The sequence below is a fragment of the Scophthalmus maximus genome, chromosome 1, assembly GCF_022379125.1.
Source record: "Scophthalmus maximus strain ysfricsl-2021 chromosome 1, ASM2237912v1, whole genome shotgun sequence".
Taxonomy (NCBI): Eukaryota; Metazoa; Chordata; class Actinopteri; order Pleuronectiformes; family Scophthalmidae; genus Scophthalmus; species Scophthalmus maximus.
The window spans coordinates 14,044,191-14,061,040 of NC_061515.1; the positions used below are offsets into that span (position 1 = coordinate 14,044,191).

At 42.7% G+C, this 16,850-nt stretch overlaps 2 protein-coding genes across 5 annotated transcripts; both read right to left on the reverse strand.

The window, feature by feature from the left end:
* Positions 1-414: 414 nt before the first annotated feature.
* Positions 415-4,483, reverse strand: tapbpl (TAP binding protein like). 4 transcript variants are annotated; one of them, XM_035642315.2, is made up of 8 exons: positions 4,164-4,483; positions 3,649-3,855; positions 3,287-3,556; positions 2,961-3,161; positions 1,956-2,123; positions 1,766-1,869; positions 1,200-1,397; positions 415-748 (listed from the first exon to the last, which is right to left on the reverse strand). In XM_035642315.2, the coding sequence occupies exons 1-7, from the start codon at positions 4,210-4,212 to the stop codon at positions 1,227-1,229; spliced, it is 1,170 nt and encodes a 389-aa protein (XP_035498208.1). In that variant the 5' UTR covers positions 4,213-4,483; the 3' UTR covers positions 415-748; positions 1,200-1,226. The 4 variants fall into 4 exon arrangements, with proteins under 4 accessions (XP_035498208.1, XP_035498200.1, XP_035498191.1 ...); XM_035642307.2 differs by having other exon boundaries at positions 415-804; XM_035642298.2 differs by having other exon boundaries at positions 1,200-1,425.
* Positions 4,484-5,729: 1,246 nt separating this feature from the next.
* LOC118314842 lies at positions 5,730-16,653 on the reverse strand. The gene is made up of 23 exons (XM_035641554.2): positions 16,493-16,653; positions 16,052-16,250; positions 15,767-15,947; positions 14,839-14,964; positions 14,377-14,570; positions 13,509-13,659; positions 13,286-13,401; positions 13,110-13,191; positions 12,872-13,006; positions 12,682-12,756; positions 11,788-12,589; positions 9,851-10,064; positions 9,033-9,216; positions 8,795-8,935; positions 8,368-8,573; positions 8,111-8,258; positions 7,856-7,974; positions 7,686-7,764; positions 7,436-7,570; positions 7,032-7,106; positions 6,697-6,902; positions 6,395-6,609; positions 5,730-6,166 (listed from the first exon to the last, which is right to left on the reverse strand). Exons 1-23 carry the CDS (start codon positions 16,504-16,506, stop codon positions 5,800-5,802), a joined length of 4,164 nt encoding a protein of 1,387 aa, XP_035497447.2. The 5' UTR covers positions 16,507-16,653; the 3' UTR covers positions 5,730-5,799.
* Positions 16,654-16,850: the final 197 nt, after the last annotated feature.

Here is a 16,850-nt window from a genome sequence, read left to right on the forward strand (position 1 = left end):
TTTCACACTCAAATCTGACTTGATCATGTCAAATACCTGAGCAAAATTTTGCTCCATCACGAAATTTATAATGGTGAAAAAGATAAACAGTTACAATATCAATTTCACACTAATAAATACAGAGTAAGAGCCATAAAAACACCAGGACATAATTAAAACAGAGCCAGTGAGGACCAAATTGAGTAACAAATACTCTTCTTTTTAAACTTCAGAGAGGAAAAAAGAAGCCAAGGTCTTGTAATGAGGTGACATCAAACACAACAAATACCATATAATAAACATGTAGGAGAGATAGTTATGTTACCCACAGCACTACACTAAGTTTATTAGAGGCCAAACACAGGGAAGAGATTAAAAATGATACACCGCAGTGGGGGATAAATGTATGAAAAAAATAATTTCCGTTCTGCCAGGTACAGATTGTGATTTTAATAAAGCCAAGTGCAAATAATTTTGTACTTTTCAGGTTAGAAATGCAATTTCAAGTAAAGCAAAACCAATAATATTCAACAAAGAACATATCAAAGAAACACATTGTACAGCTTGGTATTCGATTCCAGTCATTATCTACAGTTTTCCCCCCAAATATGTATTTATCCATCAAGTAGAAAGAAAAAAACAGTGATGACTTTTTGGTGAAACCAGTAATAACTTAAAGACTTACAAATGACACAAAAGAAGTCTCCCTGGGCTCAATTTCAAGTCGGTATCGTTCCTAGACACTCCCCTGACTGGGTTATCTCATAACCTGGTAGAAGAAAAGCACAGTGATGATCAGGAAACCCAGAACCCACAAATAGGAGTCTGTAGAGTGAAAGACACAAAGAACTGTGTTAATGGTTTTTGGACAGAGTTAACAGCACAAGACAGAAAATTACATTACACGGGATTTAATGCAAATCAGTTATCTTACAACATGACAGGTCACTGTTTTATGTGATTATGTATTACTTCTATTCTATTATAACTAATACAGAGCTTTAGAGGTGCAGGTAGGTGGACTTTGTAAACTTTAGAAAGAGGCAAGCTGACTGTTTGCTGTGTTTCCAGCACCTGATAGCTGGGGCCTTATATGTACCAAGAACGTGGTATCAGTCTTTTCATCTAAGTTTCTGCAAGAAAGCAACCATTTCCCATAAAAAGGGAACTATTCCTCGAAATATAGAGTCATACAACAAACAACAGCCAAACATAATTACCTGCTTCTGGACTTTGTACCACCACACTCACAGAGAGAGGAGCGTCCAGGGCTGGGTGGGACACCCTGCAGGTGATTTTGGTGCCCGGGGAGACACTGGGGGGCACAGAGAGGTGGGACGACAGGGAGTACGTCCCATCGCCATGCTGCCGATGGCTGGACAGAGAGCCCTGATCTGGCAAGACCACAGGCTCTGTGTCTGTAGGAGAGAGGGATAACCACTCCATCTGAGAGGCAGAAGAAATTGGACAGCTATTATCTGTCAACTAGGAAATCAGTGTTTCTTCTCTAGAGTAGCATGCAATACATTTACATAGGGATTTGCCCAAATGTAAAAGACTCACGAACAAATGCATAGTCTTTTACCCATCTACCCATTCAAATCCTTAAGCTTAATGCTAGAAGACCATCGTCAGGTAGGTTTGTGTGTTAGCTGTCTCTACTTCTATGATCCACTCAGACTTGAACCAATGTTTCCAGAGGTTTTATGTCTTTCCTAGATGTTCAATGGTAGATAACAAGGATAATATCCAGTATAAGGATCCATCTAAAAACCTAGTTGCAGACCTGAGCATCCAGTGGGTAGTATTTATTGCAGTGACAGCTCAGTGTCTGGGGAGACTTTGTCTTCAAAACCAGCTTCTCCTCTGAGAGTGAAACATTGGGCAGTTCTGAAAAAACAGAAACAGAAGAAGAGTTTTTAAGAGTCGCAGTGTGATGCTCTGGGTTTGAGAGATCAGATCAGAGTGACACTTACGGACCACATGGAGTTCAATGACTTGCTGTGCATGGAAAAGGCCTAATCGAACCGTACAGATGTAGATCCCCGCATCCAGAACCTTCAGCTTGCTCAGGGTCACGGAGACGTTACCCTCACCAACCACCTGGGCGGCATCCATGCTTGAGCCTCTCCTCTCTGCAGACACTGAAAAAACAAAGAGAGACAACTGTCAAAACAAACTCAACTCGGATTCTCTCGCGTATCATATCGCACGGTCCTCCTCAGCAGATTGTGGCAGCGCAGTTGCCATTAAACTGTGAAATAAATGCTAAACATGGAAAAAGAAGTTGACAAAAATCACTCTTGGATGCGTATGATAGAAAAACTATCGTAGAATGGCATTCTCATCCCTTGTGACCGAAATGGCAGACGGTGGAACAGCCGAATTAACAAAAACAACTTAACCTCGCAAGAGAAAAAGAATTTCATTGACAAAGGAACTAAAGGAGGCGCACAAGGAGAGTGATAGAAAAGGAGCTTTTTAGCTTCACTCCCTGGAGGGAGCTCTGGGACTTGAGAGGCTTCAAGAACGACCTGCTGTTTGCCTCCTTTCTACGACAAGCAGCCTACTTATTAATACTACCAGATGTTTAACTCGAGTTTATCTGATGAAATTGGGATTTGTACGGTTGTTTTCTGCTATGGACAGAGGCAAGACTGCCGGAATTGATTCAACCAAGATGGTAACGCTGCCGCTAGTTAACGCTATAGGAGCCAGAAAATGCAGCGTCTTTACGACAACACCACCAGGGACCACTAGGGGCATGAAAGTTGTCAGTTCATGAAGGATATAAAACAACCACAGGCTTTTGTATTTGTCAAATTTGAAATATAAACTAAAAGACTAAAAAAAAATAGACAAAGGGAAGTTTGCCCCAAAATGGCCTCTGTAGCCTCCTCCTCTGCGCTGTCATCTTCAGAGACACAAGAATCCATCCCATCTCTAAAGACGCTGGATAAAAGTGTAGAGGCCTCACTTACCCACTGTGTGTCCTTCTGCGTCGTCCAACCTCGTCCTCATTTCAAGGACTTTATGCCCCTTTCCTCTGTGCTGCAGGCGCCATTCAATGGCCACCTCCTGGGACAAGGGTATTTCATGCTGCTTGAAACCACAGTTGAGGAGGACATCGGCTCTCAGAGGCGCAGAGACGGATTTTATGTGGGAAAACACCAGGAATATCACTGGGGGACAGAAAGCCCAGACAACAGCAGACAGAGTAATGAGCAGGCTGTTATTTCCCTTCTAACAAAGAATGGAGAAGATTCAATAAAATGATAAGACGAGAAATCAAACACTTGCATCTCACCCTCAGTCAGCAGACTACCCGACTGGCTGAGCGGCAGGCCCAGTTTTTTTTGCACGAGCGTTGTGGGGTCCTTCTCGGCCATCACGGTTTGCAGAATCAAGCAAGTGCTGAACTCCGCTGCCTCCACGTTAAGGGACACCATGAAATACGCGGGATCCGAACCTTCCTGGGATCCATGAGGAGTGTAACGGCTTATCTCACACAACACCTCCTGCTCATTGCAGTCCGCATGGAGCAAGACATCCGCACTGGGGATCTCAACTGACGACACTGCCACAGGGGAATGAGAGGAGAGGGTCAACCACGGGTCGTGCTTATATTACACCAAACAACACGTAGAGAAGGAAGAATTAAGAATTAACCTTTGGCCTCAAACAGGATGAGGTCTGGATCAGGGACCGAGGACGGGACAAACGGAGTGAGCATTTCAAGTGATTCATCAGGTGCCACTGGAACATCTCTAAAGACGAGAGTAGCTGGAGTCCGCGAGAAGGCAGCTCCCATTCCACCCAGTCCGACTCCCTCATCCACCAGGGTGCACGACAGAACCACATCTGCAACCCCATCGGCTGAGAAACAACGGGCAGACGGAAACACACTTCATCTTAACACCGCTGAAAAAGGCTAATTCATCATCTTCATTAATGAATGCCTAATAAATGAATGCCTACTTTTACAGTGATTAGTGTATTAATCGATTATAATAATACGATAATACGATTTTCTTTTGATCTAAAATTTGTGACGATTACAATAGTTACTTTCCAGGAAACTTCATAAAGATCCACACGATCAAAATAAGCTCCTCGTGTCAAACGAAGGTTAGTTTATTGGCCCTATAGGTCCAGCATCGATATGCCAAGATTAATAACCTTACCACAAACGCACGTCGTGAAGTATCCAAACAAGATGACTCCACTTATCATCCTGGAGTCTGACTATAAGTTCGCGGTGAGTAAGTAGAAGATGAAGTAAAGCAACAGCTGAGAAGACAAACGCCTCAAATCACTTTCGCTTTTGATTTCAACGACCAGCAGCAGCTCGCTGCGTCGCTACAGGAGCTCGATTCCTTTCACCCCATCAATGTACAACAGTTGTACGGTAATGAATAGGATCTGATCTAACAATAAACGTTTACATGTGCACAGCAGCTGTATCCCGAGGACACGCGCGTACTGCTGCAGTGGACGAGTGAAAGTGAAAGTGAGCCGCCGGATCGTCCAATCACAGAGCAGCGGGGAGCGGGTCATCAGTCTCCATGGAAACACTGGAGCTTCATGTTTTGGGCCTCTGGCCCTGTACAGCATCAAGGAGAAATACCCTCGTTAATCAAGGATTGATTGCTGTATTACAGGAGACTGTCAGGGTAACTGAGTTCAGGCTATGTAGATGCTAGGATACTTTGCTTAAAATGGCGTCTGTTGTTAATTTCTGTAATAGCAAAACCTGACAACAGTCTGAAAAAGTTGTGGTGAACTCGGAAGAAAGAAAGCAAAGGAATAAAACTGTATTATTTTAAAATGGATTGTACATTATTGTAAAATTTAACAATTAATATCAAAACTGGTATGAATTTCCTTCATATTATCTCATACGATGCAATGTCGCCGGTCATGGCAGATGGCCACCGACAGCGGCGGCTTGCCCGTAGAGGGCGCTGGGGCACCGCCCTCCCACCGACCTGCCTGATTTTATTTTTATTTTTATTTTTTATTTTTTGTATCACACATTTGCTAGATTGCTCATGTCTCAGTAAATAGGAAAAAAGTTTTTTGTGAAAATGTGAAATGTGAAAGAATTGACATAGTTAGTGATCTTTGAATATCTTTGAGGGACAATTGATCCAAATATGTTTAAATAAAAAACTTAAACTAAAACTTCTTGGGACAAAGCCAAGGTACCTATGCGTACATTTCCCAGTGGTCTTCGCGCCTTTTTGGCCTCCAGTCAACTCTGCTCATTAAACTAGACTGGAGATGATATAAAGAGCAGGAAGGAGCGACAAACCTTTTTTATCAGACTCTTACCTCACCTGTGCATGATGACTACCTCACTGAACTACTGAGGATCGCAGGCATGTGTGTGCCCACACCACCTTAGATAATGAGAGAGACAATACAGGAAAAACTACTGCCCTGCACTTGATGTTTTATTAACTGATTGACATAATATGGCCCGAACAAAACCTGGGTTATATTGTATTGTTTTGTTTTGTTGTGCTAAACTGACAAGAAACTAGAGACGCAAATGCAGCTTGAGGCTATAACCTGGTACGGAGAATCAAATAGTGATATTTGTGTCCCTTTGAAATAAATAAATCAATGGTCCAAATCATGATCAGTAGGAATATTCACTGAATCGATTCATCATCAACTGGAAGGTTTCCTTTATGCGTACAATTTCTTGTGACACAGTATGCATTACTGAAGACAAGACAACACTATTTCTCTTTTCTCTTGTTTTATTTGAGATGTCTTCTTCTCATCAGGTTGTAACCAACTACTCGGAGGATGTCAGTTCTCCTGCATTGTCTTCTGGATCCAGTCCACATAATTGCTGACTTTGGTGTAGACTCCGAAGGTTCCCTGCTGTCCGCAGTCAATCCCCCAGCTGACGATCCCTGCAGCCCAGAAGTGTCCGTTCTCACTCTGGGCATAGGGGCTTCCACTGTCACCTTGGCAGGAGTCCCTCCCGCCTTCAGGGACTCCAGCGCAAAACATGTTGTTTGTCAGGTTTGGGATGTTGTTCCTTTTCTTCTTGTACAAATGAATCGATTCACTGCAGACCTCCTGCTCCACCACAGGGAGTTGCACGTATTTCAGCTTATTTGTCAAAATCCGCCGGTTGTTAATTTCTGTAATGCCAAAGCCTGACACCAGTCTGAAAAAGATACAGAAGACATGGTTATGGTGAACTCAGGAGAAAAAAGAAAATCAGATTATCCTGTCTAAAAGCTGGACAAGATTCACATGTTGGGACATCAAGGGGAAAAACTAAGACAAGAGTGAAAAAGAGTAAAATGGCGGAGTTCAGAAAAATAAAAGCACGTCAAATAAATAATGAATTACACAGCATTGTAAAATAAAACATAACAGGTGTATTTTTTACCCCATCATGCCAGTGACGTATGAGGCGTCCTGTGCTGGCAAACATATGGGCATAACGGATGAGCTGAATGTGATCGCCTTTTGCAGTTTGATCAAGGCGATGTCATTGTTGTAGTCTGTGCGGCTGGGGTTGTCGTAACCTGGGTGAATGTGGACTGAGGCAGCATGAACAGGAGAGGCCAACAAGATTTGAACGTCAGTAAGTCCCATGTAAACCTGCGAATCAACAGCACAGGGGGAAATGAATGTCAGCGTGAAAACATGTGACTGGTGACATCCAGGTAACTGTGGGGGCGCAATTACCCGAACAGTGTCATTTGACACTGCAATTCCATCATTTTTTACGACGTGAGCCGCAGTCATGATCCAGCGGTCCCCGATCACCATGCCTCCTCCTCGTTGTCCATCCACATTCAGCAGCACTTGCCAGGGGATGGAATGGTCCGGAGCGATACTGCCTCCAATGATCCTCTGATAGCCAGTGAGGTGTTGTGTTGGCTTGCCACAAACTGGATGTGACACAGATGTACACACACATGATGACGTTTCACAGACGTACACACTTTATGTTCTAATTATAGAAAAACAAATCTAGTTTAGGTTTCGCAAGATATTGTTTGTGTAATGAAAACCGATACCTGGTATGCATGTTGGACTGACAACAACATCATGGTTGGATCGCCACTTTCTGTCTGCTTCACAGGTGAAGCTAACTGAGGAGCAGGCGCGGACAAAAGAAAAATATGGTTTGGTGTTATTCTTGGGTTTAAGAGCAATTTAATTTAGTGATATAAGTGTGCTCTCTGCTGTGTTGGCACACCATGACATCACTGGGTGTGGTTATTGCTGCAGCACACACCCAACCACACCTGTCAGTGACAGCACTGAAACACTGATGTTAAGTTACCCATTGCGGGTCAATAGTTTTGTGTATTTTATCCAATTTTCTACATATCCTGTATAAATTAGACCACAGCCTCACATGTTGACCGTAGACTGTAAAAGTCTGTACACCAGAGCACACTACATGTAAATGTCTTACCATTTACGCCCCCAAGGAGAGAATAGAATGGTTCATTGCAGTGATACTGAACAACAGAACGGTGCTGGTTCTGAAAGCCGGACAGGAAGGTCACCCCTCCGTTCAACAAAGGTGCAGGTTCTCCACAATCAATTACTGCAGAAAAAACATAAAAAAAACATTCAAGGACATAAATCGAGGTTTTGTTTTTTGTGGTTGAGACACATCACAAATCATAGGGATTAACTGTGGTTTAATCGTTTTGACGTACTGTGGCATTCTGGCAGAGGGAGGTGCCACCGCCCATTGCTTTGGCACATGGTAGAGAAGCTGTCAATCTCTTGGCTATCCTGAAACAGCCAAAAAGAGGGGGGGAAACAATGACGGTGCTTTTTGTTGATGTTAAATATTGCTTGTTGTAATAAAAAAGTTTCATCGAACCATCATCAGCTTGTATCCTTGGTCACAGCGCACAAAGATGTAGTCTCTGTAGAAATATTCGGTCAAGATGGGTGTGACCCTCCCTTCAGCTACATTCCCAGGAAATGGACACTGCGTCCCTGCGAAAACGTGCATTAAACATCAACTGCATATTTGTAGCCACCAGCTTCAAGCAGACATTAAGGTGGAACGTGTATTTCACTGAGTGACAAAATGTTCAGTTGCAGTTTCTTCTGCCATTCCAGTCCCTCTCACTGTGTGTACTGTAGTCCAGGCTCCAGCCGTTGCTCAGGCCTTCGTCGTCAGTGTGGTAGTCCAGTTTGACAGTGTTGGAGTTTGTGACTATCAGACCTGGACTCTTTGAACCACATAGCTTCATGGAATCTCTGTCTGGAACGATCAGCTTTAAGGAGAAGAGTATACACACTGTTTATTTAGTGTATGACAGATCAATTGATTAGCCTTTATTTATACAACCTTAGACACATGCATGGAATCTGCTTGTTTTTAACCTGCAACCAGTGATGGAGACAGCTTGGGCCTTGCTGGGTGTCCGCGCTCTCGATGTGGAAATTGTCAGAGAAGTTGAGAGACACGATGAAGCCAGATTCTACAGAAATGATGTACTGACAGGACACGGCGTGAGGTGGGGAGTTGGGATATCCTGGACTGAAGAGAAATCCCTCTGGCTCATCAAAAATACCACCAGCACAGGATACTGGGCAAGAAGAAGAGGAAGGTATGACAGTGTTGTAGATAAAGAAAGGGTTTTCCCCTAAATGAAGAATCAGCATTCGTCCACTCAAATAAACATTGCTGACAGTTTGGTGATACTTCAGTTACAACAGTTTGACTCAGCATCAGGACACACACACACACACACACACACACACACATACACACACACACACGGGTGGCGTGTATCTGCACAATACTCACACAAACAGGTGCGCTGGTCTGAGCGAAGTTCGTAGCCGTGGTGACAGGAGCAGAGGTATGACCCAAGTGTGTTGAGGCAGATCTGAGTGCAGAGTGGACCCGAGCCATCTCCAGCTGCGGGCGCAGAACACTCATCTATGTCTGGTGATGAGAAAAAGTGATTCATCAGTGAAATATATTTGAGTTGTGCAGAGAAGGATGCGACAGAAAGATTGACAGAGGAAGCAGAAGTGCAAACCCATTGCTTGGTAATGAGCAGAGAAGCCCACATTCTGGTGATGCTCTGGATTGGTCTTATCTGTCTGGAAGATGAGGGTGAGTCTGTTGCCTGGTGACACGATGGGCTGGTTGCCAGGATGGTGCCCGTCGGCAGAATTCTCGTGGCCACAAAACTTTCCCAGGACCTTGTTATCATAGAGAACCTGAAGAATGTACAGTATTAAGAGTAAAATCTTAATCAGGATGCGGACAATTTGCTGTGAAAACACCAAGTGTGTCTGAGTCCCTGCCTGCTGGAACCTGCTCAGCAGTTTGTGCTTTGCTGTTGCTCGGATTTGTCCATAATGGATACTGTGTCTGCGGCAGCGCATAAGAGCACAAGCAGATGATTGACTCTTGTATCATCAGCTTTGTTTGAAAGGAAAGAGACTGCGCCATTGAATTAGAGGCATTTCAGAAACTCTGTTTATGGCCTGCTAGTAGTGGACATAGGCTCATTGTGTTAATGTATAACTAACCAGAAGATCCTGTTCAACGTAAGTGTAGAGAAAGTGTCCAAGTGCACTTGAGTCAGGTTGTCACACGTATGTTCAGATGTCAAGCACAATATGCTCGTATTACTGTACTTGTATTTTTGTCTGTTGTCTACTCTTGCTGTCTTTAATTTTGGTTGTCTTTTGTTGCTTTTATTTAAAATCGTTTTCAGGCCTCTCTTGAAAAAGAGATATTTAATCTCAATGAGTTTGCCTGATTAAATAAAGATTACATTTTAAAAAACGACAGCGTTGTTGTCATTTTTGTTGAAATACTGTATATGTGTTGAAATGTGGCTCTGACTGTGAGGGAGTCGTAGTAGCAGCCCGCAGAAGCTTCGATGTCCATGTGTGTGAAGGTGAGTCGGATCTGGAAGCCCTCGGGGACACTGAGGTCCCACTGCTCAAGCAGGTTGGCAGGGTACGGCTGTGGATACTGCGGAGACTGGACCTCACCGTGCATCAGAGGCTCAGAGTCGGGCAGCGGCCAGCACTCACACACTGACACCAACAGAAACCTGGGAAGGTGTATGAACAGAGTCAGTTCGATCTGTTTATCAGTATGTGCTCAATCTGAGCTGCTGGTCCAAAGTTGATGCAAACAGAGGAGAACAAACACAGTGACACAGTCAATACAACTGTGGCTGCCACATAATGTTACTGAAGGTTTATACATGGCACAGTAAGACACGGATCACTCAATCAACCTATACAACATTAATAATGATAAAAGTAATTGCACAGAAGTTAACGCTCGATAATATGAGAAGCAGCTTTAAAATACATAAATGCAAGTGAGTTTTGGAATCAAGCAATATGTTCAGAACAAAAAACTATTTAAATATAACTATAATGTCTAACTAATATATAATGGATATAAAATGTTCAATTCCATTTACCAGATGATACTGAAGGTCTGCTCCATCTCCGGATTAAATGTATCTGTGAGTGAACTTATCCACTGGTGTAGGAGCAAATGCCTCCGATTCCGGTGAAACATTCATGTAACAAAGTCTGTTGTTTCATGTGTTTAGCAACTCACTAGGTTGAAGCCAAGAATATGTGTTGTTTGTCTTGGCAAAATAAAAATGACTGCTTGACTTTGAAATGTAGAGGAAAACCCCTAATTTGTTTCATCTTTTAAACATTTCTTTATTATGAGAATTAGATAAAATATAAAGAACTAGTCTGATTTTAGTTTTAAACCTCTCTTAGATTTAATACACCTATTATTTCATACTGTCTCATTCGCTCACAAGCCTCATTCCACCACCAGGGGGGGTTATTTTGTGTTCTTGTTCTTCTGCCTGTTTATTGCTGCTTGCCATTACATGGAATTCATTTGAACTAACTGTCATTTGTGGCTTCATAGCTTCCTCAATCTGAGACCACGTCCATCTCTCTGATGTCGGTTTTTTAACATCTGACAACTAAAATAAATATATAGAGGAACGAGTAAGAGCAAAAACATAAAAACATGCACTGCATATATGTTTATACATATTGCTTCAATTAAGATAATGTTTCCAAATGAATTGTTTAGTGTTCATGATTTGAAGAAAGTAAAACATTTTGTCTAAAGATGAGCGAACTAATTTAAAACAGAGAGCAATATATTGCTTGACATGCAACGCTTTGTTGCATGCTTTGATTAGTTTTTTGTTTTTGCATGCATTTGCTATATTGAGATATATAGTTTATATTTTTTTGTTATCAATATTATAATATCAATTCAAACTTTAGCCCTAGTGGACACAATGTGCCAGGAACTTCACTGTGGTCACGTTATTCACAAACACGTTTCCATAAAAGCTGCTGTACAGGCTCAGCATGACAGTGTTCAATACCGTCTGTTTTTAAATGACATTCTATCTGGGTGGTGATTGTTGTAGTCGTGCATGAAGCTGTCATTTAGGGTAGCAGCGGCAAATATTTATGTTAACAGTAGTTAAATATTCCAGTGTATGGACGCCCCGAAAGAAAACATATTTTGCTAATCTAACAATTAAAAGACAAGTTGATTAAAACACATTTTCTGAAGTTGATTTGCCAACATTTCCTTTAATACAAAAAAAAGTCATCATGTGTTTTTGTCATTGTGATTGTGGATGTTGGTACATTGATCACAAGATTAAAATCTTTTAATATCATAAACTTTGTTATCACAGAGATCTGAATCAGTCCTTAAATGGATTGTGGTGGTTAGTAACAGCGTGTGCCCCTTGCCTGTTCCCTTTCTAGGAGTTATCTACCTTATCCATTGTCTCCTTTATCCAGTCCACATAATTCTCAACTTTGGTATAATAACCCTTGAACTTCCTCTCCTCACAGGGGGGACCCCAGGACACAATGCCCGTCAGATAATAAGGCCCTCTTCCTGAAGACAACATAGGTGAAACAAACGGACTGCCGCTGTCTTTCTGGCAGCTGTCCTTCCCCGTCGCTCCAGCACAGAACATGTTGTCAGTGAAAATCATGGGGCTGTTAGCGGATGTCCTAGGTGTATTCTGACACTCTTTAAGGGAGTAGACCCCGATGTGAGCGTATTTCAACATACGAGACGTGACAAGATTATTCCTCCCTTCTGTCATCCCCCAGCCTGAAACTGTACCTTGCTCATTTTCCTCCAGGCCCCTGTTTACTTCTGGGAGACATATGGGAAGGAGGTTTGGACCAAAATTCACCCTGGAAGCAAATCTGATAAGAGCAATGTCATTGTCAAAATTGATGTGTTGCTCATGAGTACCACCTTTTATGTAGCCTGGGTGAATTATGATCCTCTCACTGTCCAGGACAACAACATTTGACGATCCAGACGATGTCGTCCTTCCATCGACCAATCCACCATACAGGCGCAGAGAGGTTTCCGCTAACCTCTCCACAACATGAGCTGCTGTGACGGCCCACCGGTCATTGATCAGTGATGCTCCTCCTCTATTTGGCTCTTTTATCAAAAGATGCCACGGTATTTCTCCCAGGTTTGCATTGAGACCTCCCAAAATCCTGCCTGCACTCGCTGGGTCCTTTTCAGGCCTCCCGCACACTGATGTACACAAAAACTCATCAATAGCTAATAACTACTAATGGAAAAAATGCAAATAAATATATACTGTATAAATATATTTGAATTCATACCTGGAGTACATTTCGGCATCTGTGATGCTCCACCAGCTGACACCCATTCACCGTTGGCACTGCAAGTGTATGTGTCTAAAAGATTGGAGGAAGCATGTTGGTGAAACAACCAGAGAAATCAGAAAACTTTAGCTTAATTAAAAATTGGTTTAGCAAGAAAAAGGAAAGCGTGAAATTGTCCAAAAATCACCGTCTCCTTCAAGTGTGTAGTACTCAGAACTGCACTTCAACTGGATCTGGTCTTCGTACTGCGTGTTTGAGTTATGTGAGCCCAACAACTGAAGGATGCCATCTTCTGGGATATCAGGACGACCGCAATCCACAGCTATAAGTGAGAAAAAGTGGAGTTGTGGACCAAAAGAGTTAAAACAAGACAAAACAACCTTCTATAAGAAAAGATCTGGAGGAATAAAAAGAGTCCGACTCACGTTCACAGGGGTAAGTAGGGGCCCAAATGCCTGTACTCTGGCATGTGGTCACATACTGTGATGACAGGGTCAGGAGGCCTTTCTGCCTTGCAAGAGGAGAACTTAATTATCTCAACATTTACTTTAACATTTACTTCTTCAAACATCGAGCTATTGAAGGCTCATCGTGCACTCACAGTATTCACAACATGGCCAAGATCACAAGTCACTGTCACAGTTTGACCCTGATGATACTCTGGTTCCAGAGGGGTCGCACTGGAGTGTGAGGTTACCGCTGCCCGACAGACCTTGCCTGAAATCAACATGTCAAAGAGCATTTATTGGAGATGAGGTTCTAACAAAGTAACCAAAACAAATGTTCTTTTCACCGCTATGGCACAGAGCACGAGGCCACGGTACCTCTGGTCTTGAAGTCGAAAGTGAAGCCTTTGTTGGTGCCAAAGCCGTCAGACGTGAAGCTGACGATGACGTGATGTGAGTGAGTGAGGAGGGGAGATGGGGGAGGCGTGTGACCACAGAATGGTCCCAGAATCTCAGAAGGAGTCTGTATCTGCAATAAAAACAACATAGGTGATGTCTCACAATGTCACGTCGTCTCTGCTCTGTTCACTGAAAACAGAAACAGGCACAATGTATGTAGTGCCTGTAATAATGATAAAGCCAAATCGTAAATCATAAAGCCAAAGGGATAGGGTTTTGAATTGGCAACACCCAAATGCAGACTCAGGAAGTCTCTCAAAAGTTCTAAAAGTGTGCAGAATTTGAACACGAAGCCACTCAGGAATGGCTTTAAAACAATAATGCTAATGTTCTGGTGTCCTGGAGTCAGAGTCTAGATCCTGATCAGTGGAGAAAAATTGCAATGTCCAGATGTGCAAAGCTGATAGAGCCACAGACTCAAGGCTGTAAAGATACAAAATACTTGGAAGGTGTGGAATACATACACTGAGTAGTTTGTTTTTTTATGTCTGTGATTAATTTAGATCCGTTTGTAAATCTATTTTCTGTATATCAGCATCAAACAGGTTGGGTGAGGCCATACTTTTTATAAACACTGTTTTTAGCGGCACTGTACCCACTGTTCCTTTAACACAGAGAAACCATGGAAATGTCCAAAATAGGATGTGAACGAGCTACCAAGTCCTTGGTTTCGACATTTTTGTGTGTGAACTTCCTCTTTGTTCGCTGCTCTGCTAAGCTGGAAGTTTTGGCAGAAACACGACTCCATGTGGCATTTACAGCATTTACATTCTGACTCAGCACTTACCCTCAGTGCGTCTATGCACTGACCGTCGGGGCTTTGCTCCACATCAAAAAGCCCGGAGAAGTGCAGCTCCAGCTGCAGGTGGGCCTCCACTGACAGGGTGTACTGACATTTGGCATTCTCTGCATACGATCCGGGCCAGGAAGGGCTGGTTATGTGGCCTTTATTCAGTCCCAACAGATCCTTGCTACATTTTACTGTGTTGAAGATAAGATTTGGTTGTTATCACCGTAATCATTTTTAATTAACTATATTATAAGCATGACACAATCAGTATCTTCCTCATCTTATTCTTCTCTCTCTCTCCCGCCCTGCCCCCCTCCCACCCCCCACTCCCTGCTTCTGCTTCCTCTATTTCTTCCTTCTCACTTCATGTTTCAGTTTTGTTACGTCTTCCTCGATGTGTCTCCTCTGTTTCTGTCTAGTAACTCCATAATATTGATACGATTTAGAATTAATTTGCACCGGTGCAAGTATGTTTGTCCGGGCCCAGGTGGTAACCGTGGCGACAGGTGCACCGGTACCCTCCGATGATGTTGTGACAGAACTGGCTGCATCCGTTTTCTGGGTCGTCCTCACATTCGTCAAAGTCTGAGAGAGCAAATTGACTAAAGGTCAGAATGCAGAAAATCGTGACACTTTAATCATTTCATATTCATCTTACAGTGATTCCACAACCCTGCTGATGATCATTTTACTGTGAGCTGTCAGGTGATCGATTTTATGATCTGTTTAGTTATAGGCCAGCACTGAACAGCTTCATCCAAACATCTCAGCAGAATCTCAAACCAAAACCTTTTGCTTTTTCAATTTTAGAGAGATTCTACATTCTTGGGCCATTTAATTTTCATCATAAAGGTGATATAATAAACTATTTAAAGTAGATTTACAAATGTATTTTTATCTAAGTTTTGCATTAAAATAATGTTCTCCTAAATAGCCAAGATTGTGTTCTGAGCCTGTCAGACATGATTTATATGAAACATCAGTCAGCACCTTGGAATTGAAACTGAAAGTCTCATTGGTAAACACTCTTTCGATGTCTATGCTTTCTCGTCAATCATTTCTAAAATAATTACATACTTTTTTATTGCAGACCGAATTGCAAATTAATTTTCACCTTTGAAAAAATTTATTATGTACACTGATTTGTTTTGATACATTTTGCTATTTATATTTATGACCTCAAAAACATGTCAAGCTGTTTCAAAGTCAGCTTTGGCAGCTTTAAACGGCAACCATTGTGAATTGTGGTCTTAAAAATGCGACCTGACTACAACAGTATTTACATTCATTAACACACAAAGTGTGTGCTGTCCTGGGTAATGGGGACGAATAAAAAACACAAAAAAACAATGGACTTTGGTGGGAAGTACACAGCTCTGTGTGTTACCTTGCAGAGTGTAAAAGCCTCTGAAGCCAGTGTGCCTCTTGGTGTTTGAGTAGTCTGAGTGGAAAGTTAGAGAGAGGCAGCCGCCCGGGGAGGAGAGGAGCGAGGGATTCACCACGGACTGAAGCTCCTCAAGTTCCCTTTTTCCACACAGAACAGAAATTAAGTTTCCATTCGAAAAAACCTAGAATCGGAGAAAGCAGACGGAATCAGTAAAGGATGTTGCGGAGGGTATGATTAAGAGTAGCAGTCGCCTCGATTTCTTTTAACTTCATCATGGCCCCTGACCTTCACAGCATCGTTTTCACAGTCCTGGCTGTCCTCCAGGTCCAGGTGGAGGAGCCTGATGGACAGGATGTGACCTTCGGGGGCACACCTGCTCCAGTTTAGACTGGCATGGGGCAAGTATCCACTGGGATACCCCGGAGACTCCACCCATCCCAGCAGCATCGAGCAGGCAGAGTGGAGGAGCAGGGTGAGCAGGAGACTGGAGAGAAGCATGGAGGTTAAGATGATTCACGGAGAGGGTGTGGGAATAATGCGAAGAGCATAAAGTAAGGAAGGAAAACGTTAATGTCCAATTTAATGTGAGAGACAGAGAAAGTCAATCGTGCATAAAACAACCCAAAAAATAAATCACAATGCAACAACAAGGTACGATCACATCTTAAGTTCTCCGACTGTCAATAGCAAACCAAAATGGTGTTGTCAGTATCTGTTTGCACTCACCTGAATCTCAACATTGTGATCCGATCAAATCTCTTCTAAAAAATAAACAAGAATAAACTCTTCTTCCCCTTTTAATTTCAATTTTACTTTCCGACTCTCACAGTGGATCACTGCCCCCTTCCTGTCTAACCAATATTTTGCATCCATAAGCATTTATAAATCTATTTGTAGATTTTGTTTTTCAACGTTTTGCAGTGATAAGGGAGGGACTTGACATTGCCGGGAGGAAGGCAGAGCCAAAAACTCTACAGATCGAGTACAGCTGCAAAATCTCTCTGCAGTTTTAGCCGAACAACACTCCTGCGCCACAGGGACAAAGGTTCAGCTGAAACAATGGAGACGGAGTGAAAGGAAAGGG